This window comes from Limulus polyphemus, unplaced genomic scaffold (assembly GCF_000517525.1).
Source record: "Limulus polyphemus unplaced genomic scaffold, Limulus_polyphemus-2.1.2 Scaffold875, whole genome shotgun sequence".
Lineage (NCBI taxonomy): Eukaryota > Metazoa > Arthropoda > Merostomata > Xiphosura > Limulidae > Limulus > Limulus polyphemus.
In genome coordinates, this window is record NW_013666485.1 from 226,702 (window position 1) to 232,627 (window position 5,926).

Sequence of the window (5,926 nt, forward strand, 5' to 3'; positions counted from 1 at the left end):
CTGTCCATATTTTGATGTCATGATATGTAAATTAAAAATTGTTATTTTACGGTGATAATCTTGTTTTCTTGTACCCAATAATGCATAATTTCATTTGATAAACACGTTTAGATTGAATGGTAATTTATAATCAGTCACAAGAACGTCGAATCTGAATCACTTGAAAAAAACACGGGGGTGCTTAACTTTTTTCCAGGTGTATATAATACTACTGTCTGTTGTATGTCCATGTAACTACTTCGCAGAGTGTAGATGGATCTTCACCAAAATTGGTATGGACGTTCATTAGGTCCATGTGGGGGTAAATACAAATATTCAGTGTTACATTTTGCCGTTTTATGGGCGTTTTTGCGGTTTTTACCACTACCTCGCTCCCTGTAGATGGATCTTCACCAAACTTGGCATGAAAGTTTCTTGGATCCATGGGGAGGTACGAACAAATTTTGAGTTTTGCATTCTGCGTTTTACAGTTTTTATGGGCGTTTTTTACCACTACTTCGCCCCCTGTTGATGAATCTTCAGCAAATTTGGCATGAAAGTTCGTTGGATCCATATATATATATAAGGGAGGCAACTTTTCATTTAGTAAAGTCAGCTTTTCATAATTTATATAACTTCCGTCCAGGATGGGTACTCCAGCTGGTAAGACAGTAATGTAAATTTTTAGTTATTGTGTTTTAACTTTGTGTGTCGATATAAAACGATAATGTAAACGTTTACGATATGTATAAAATAGGTTTTTAAACGTCAGCGACATCTGAATAATATAAGAGTAAACGGTTCAGAAAGTTGAAAAAATGTTTAGAGTAAGACAAAATTTTTGGTTTGGTTCACAAATAGAACTACTTTGAATACATTTCATAAAGTATTCATTAATAGTGTTTCTGAAATAAAGTGATGGTGACATTTTAATTTAACCCCAGAGAATAAAATCTGGAGTGAAAAAAATCCATATTTTATTCACAGGATGGCTAACTTTGAGAAATTAGATATAAAGTCCAACAGGGTTCAAGAGGCCGAAAAGGAATCGGGCTTAAACGAGTATGCTGCTTCCCTGTTTGATCCCTCCATCACGTGGAAAGACCTCTCGTGGCTGAAAAGAATAACAAAACTTCCTCTGGTAGTCAAGGGGATTCTTACTGGTAATTTGTCGTTGACTGTTATAATGAGTGAATATTGTTGTTTTCCATAAGGTATAAAATTTAAATCCCTGTTCATAATTAAAGAAGACAACATTCGCGGGTAAAGGCAACATGCTTCCTCCTCGCAATCCCACCAAAGCAAATTTTGACACCAGAAAAATCGTGTAAAACACAAAAAAATCAAAAACAAAAACTGTCTATATCACTGCTTGGAACCTGCAAGAATATATTTTTGTACCATATCCCATGTAAATTGGACGAAATACGGCAAAGTAATTGTCCAAAAAACCTAAAATTATGCTTTTTGTGTCATGTTGACCCCCCCCCCCCTATAATTATTAAAAATAGGCATGTCCAATACCTTTGTTTGTTAATGTGTGTTGCCTGTGGAAAAGTTTCTTTGTACCAAATTTCACGTAAAGTGGTTGAAACAAGGCCATGGAAGTAACCAAAACCCCTAAAATGACCAAGAATGGGCATGTCACAGATTTTTGTATCTATGTGTATGAGACCTGTAAAAAAGTACCTTTGTACCAAATCCCATCTAAATTTGTCAAAATATGGCCGAGTAATTGACCAAAGCCCCCAAAATTATGTTTTCTGTGAAATCTGACTCCTAAAAAGACTCAAAACGGGCAAATCTAACTTTTTTTACGTCTGTGTTTAGCGCATGGATATTTATATCTGTTCCAATTTTCATCTTGATTGCTTTAAAATATAAGGGGCTAAAAATATAAAATTTTGAGTTGTTTGACCTTTCATCCCATAAAATCCTTAAAAAGGTCTAAATAAAAATATAAATGAAAAAACGTGTTAGACTGAGGTATAACCCTGCCAAGTTTCAAGTCAATGAGAAATGAAGGAATGGCGGTCGATTGAAAAGTGTTTGGAAGAAGAAGAAACAATTGAAAAATAGTATGTCTTTAATTACAGATGTTATGTAACCATTTAATTTATACTTTTAAGATCTTTTTTATTTCACTTTTATTCTAATTCATTAAAAAAGAAAGTGTCCTTTGATGGTGGATGCTGAAATATGGAAGGTCTTTGTACTTTTTACACAACACTATGAAGCCACGTGGCTTTTAACGAACAAATTAATAAGCAAAGCTGTATTTGCATGAAAACCTCTTTTTGTCCATGAAGTGATATTGTTTATGAGTCTGAACTGTAATATTTTTGAAGAAAGTAGTTTTTTGTTTAATTCTTCAGAAATCGAGGGATGGAGAGGGGAGGGGTATAAAGTTTTTAAAAGGACTAGGAAAATCTGGTCTATCTATAAAGAATAGAGCTTAATATTTCTGAATTATGAATCTACGTCCTGAAAAGACACTTAATTTCTGTTACGAAAGAAAGTCAACAATTACCTACAAAATAATAATAGTAATCCACCGCCAACGCAACGCAAAACCCTGTGATTTTTGTAAAGGTAATGATAGATAGTTTTAACTCTAAGACAAAATCAATAACAGTCTTAGATATAAATTTCGGATGAAACATGAATTTATCAGTTTAACACTGAATAATATGACCTATTTTGCAACTGTGCTTAAAAATTTATATAAATGGAAGTGGTGTTTTAGACATTTTCCTTTGTCTCCGAATAACTGTTTTTCGATAACTAGTAATTGGTGCCTTATAACCAGTGAAACTGAAAATGGGTTTTCGGTGCATTTATAGTTTGTAATTTTTTTTAGTTACTGTTGAAACTTGAAAATGTTTAAATTTTCATAGTTTCTTTTTATTTTGTATTTCATAAAATCAGAAAACTGACACGGTGGTAAGAAATTACAATTTTTCCTATTTTTATATTCTCCGCAAAAAAATAAAAAATAAAAAAATCGAAAATCGAAACGTTAGTGCAGTTTGAATTACTTTTCTTTCATTAAAAATTTTCAACGGGGACATGCCAGAAAACTGAAAGCTATAAATGGAGAAAAACTTGTAATAAAATATTGTGCACATTTTTAGACGGTTTATCTCCCCGTCGACAAAGCCACGCAGTGAGCAAAAATTGGCGCATTCGGGGGTAATTTTGTTATTATCCTTTCAAATAAACCACATTTAGTTTATATATATATATGTGTGTGTGTGTGTTGTCACTAAATCCATTCATTGGGTATAAGCAATAATATTTTTGAATTAAAACAAATACACAACCTACACTTACTAAATGAAATAAACAATGCTAAATTGCTATAGAGACCAGAAAGAAATAGCAGTAATCTTACCTGAGATATCTTACGTAAAACGTTTATTTACGAGAAGGATGTGATAAAAAAAAAGGGGATTAGAATTTGGACGATTTTCTCACGTTAGAGATAGTACTTTCGTAATGTGTTTGAAATCATTGGTAATTTCCAGTTTTCATTACAAAGATATATTTTAAGCAGTGAAACATGATTACAGTACAACAGTTTTATTGAAAATATTGAAAAATGTAGCTTTCACTAACTTCACTTGATCTATCTTTCTACGTGGTAATACGTGTTTTTTTTTTCACTGGAGGCGAATAACTAAAGTCCATCAAATCGATGTTTATTTCGTCTATTACATCAGAGACTACTAGCTACGACGGAAAAACCCGAGCGATGTTCCGATTGAGAAATTATGGTTGTTGGTTCTCCTTGCAGCGCCTTTCTTATGTTGATGTTTAGAATAACTAAACCTACAGACTCGTATCATACTTTTTAGCATTTTCTTTCCATAAACAAGCACACCTGTCGCTACAGCGGTGCGTGTAATTGACGTCGTACTTGTACGTATTATTTTCTTGGTAGAATTTACAGATGTTTGACGCACTTAAAACATCACATTAGCTATACCCCCACGTGCTTAGTTTGAGTTTTCCATACTTTGTGACTCAGAACCTGAATAGCGTGTCCCCGTTGAGAGCTTTTAATAAAAGGAAATAATTTCCATCTGTGTTTCAATGTTCTATTTTTCGCGGAGAATATAAAAATTGGAAAGATGACATTTTCCAACCACTGTTTCAATTAACTAATTTCATGATACAGAAAGAAACAATGAACATTTTCATCATATTTTCTATGTTTCAATTTCAATTTTTAACTTTTTTACATGCAGATTTATTGTTCCTAGGACCATGGTCAGGATATGGAACCCAAATGTGGGGAAGGGATAAAAAAGTGATTTAATTATTGCGAATGTTGTGTGTATACTATGTTCAACAGAAAAATAGTGAGGGCAACTGATCCCTCTGCCCCCCCCCCCTCCTGTACTCCCACCTATGCTTGAGATTGTTAATAATACTATGTAACGTGAACCCAAAGAAGTGTTTCCAATCAAATGAGACTTAGGGATGGGTTTAGTGGTAGTTTGAAACAGCATCAGGCCGCCGCGATGTTGTGCAAAGACAGCCTGAATTAATTTTGGCTTTTCTGAAAAAAAAAAGAACAGATTAAATACTTTTTATATCCAATGACAGTTAACCCCCTTCTGATACACTTCTTTCTCCCCAAACTCCTCCCTGAAATATATATAAAAAAAAATCCTAGAAACTCCGCTGGTTCTAAGGAGCTTTATGAAACATATCACTTTTTTAAAATAAAAAGTTCACAGAATTGAAGTGACTATAATGCACACTTGAAGACTACTTTCAGAAACAGTTTGTGATGCAAGATTATTGGCTTAGACACATAAAAATTACTACGGTTCGAATGGAAAGCTAGAAATGTCGTGGGAAATGTGAAACAGTCCTTCATACTGGCTTAGTTAGTTTGCTGTATTTCCCATTCACTATTCCAATTTTGTTTGAAATCAAGATGGATATCTGATTACATTTTAAAACTGAAAAAGAAATTCACTGATTGCTTACTTGCTAGTGTAACAATATTAGACCAAGAGCCAATAAAATATAATTTTATTAATTTTTAGCTGAAGATGCCATGTTGGCCTTGGAACATGGAGCTTCCGCGATATTGGTGTCAAATCATGGAGCTCGGCAACTTGACGGAGTACCTGCATCTGTAAGTACAACAACAACAACATTTGTAATTACAAATTAGATATTTTTAGGGGAAACCCCAATTCATAAGTTTTTGAAAAGTCTTATCAAAGAAGAAGAAGAACGTGTAGAAAACAGCTCTAGCTCATACATTAATTTTATGTTTGGTAGCGTTGAAAACAAAAATTGATGTCGGCGAAAATTCAAAAGCTGTGGTTTATTCGTTATTTTTATGTGGTTTTAGCACCGAAAACTCAAATTTTCTTTATTGTCATTAAGAAAATTCAAATTCATAAATGTAGGTGGGCAAGTACCGTATTAGACTGTAGGTATTCAACTTGATATTCCCTAGGTAAAGATTGTAGTGTTTAACAATGTAATAAGCCTAATCCTAATCTCATATATTAAGCATAATAGATATTCCCTTGTCGTGGAAACAAAGAAACTCAGAGTTTAAAAAATTATAATTTGTTTGTGTTATATTATTTATATATTTATTATTATTATTTCGTGAAAGAATAATCTATTCTCTAGGTAGAAGTACTTCCGGAAATAGTTCAGGCTGTTTATGGGCGTTGTGAAATTTATCTGGACGGAGGTGTTAGAACCGGAACTGACGTACTGAAAGCTTTAGCACTTGGAGCACGTGCTGTCTTTGTAGGAAGACCACTGTTGTGGGGATTGGCTTACAACGTAAAGTTTAATAAGTTTTACTGTTTGTGTTAAAATTAAATTACAGTGTTTAATCGCTATTATCATGAAGTTAAAGTTTCTGTTGTTGTAATTGGTTTGAGTTGAACCAACTACTCCCCCCCCC

At 33.3% G+C, this 5,926-nt stretch overlaps 1 protein-coding gene across 1 annotated transcript in view; it reads left to right on the plus strand.

The window, feature by feature from the left end:
- The window catches only part of LOC106460989 (hydroxyacid oxidase 1-like), an 18,767-nt gene that overhangs the window by 4,756 nt on the left and 8,085 nt on the right, over positions 1-5,926 (plus strand). Inside the window, exons 4-6 of the mRNA XM_013920756.2 lie at positions 967-1,142; positions 5,040-5,131; positions 5,644-5,802. Of these exons, the coding sequence (XP_013776210.1) occupies positions 967-1,142; positions 5,040-5,131; positions 5,644-5,802 (427 nt within the window). The remainder of the gene's footprint in view (positions 1-966; positions 1,143-5,039; positions 5,132-5,643; positions 5,803-5,926) is intronic.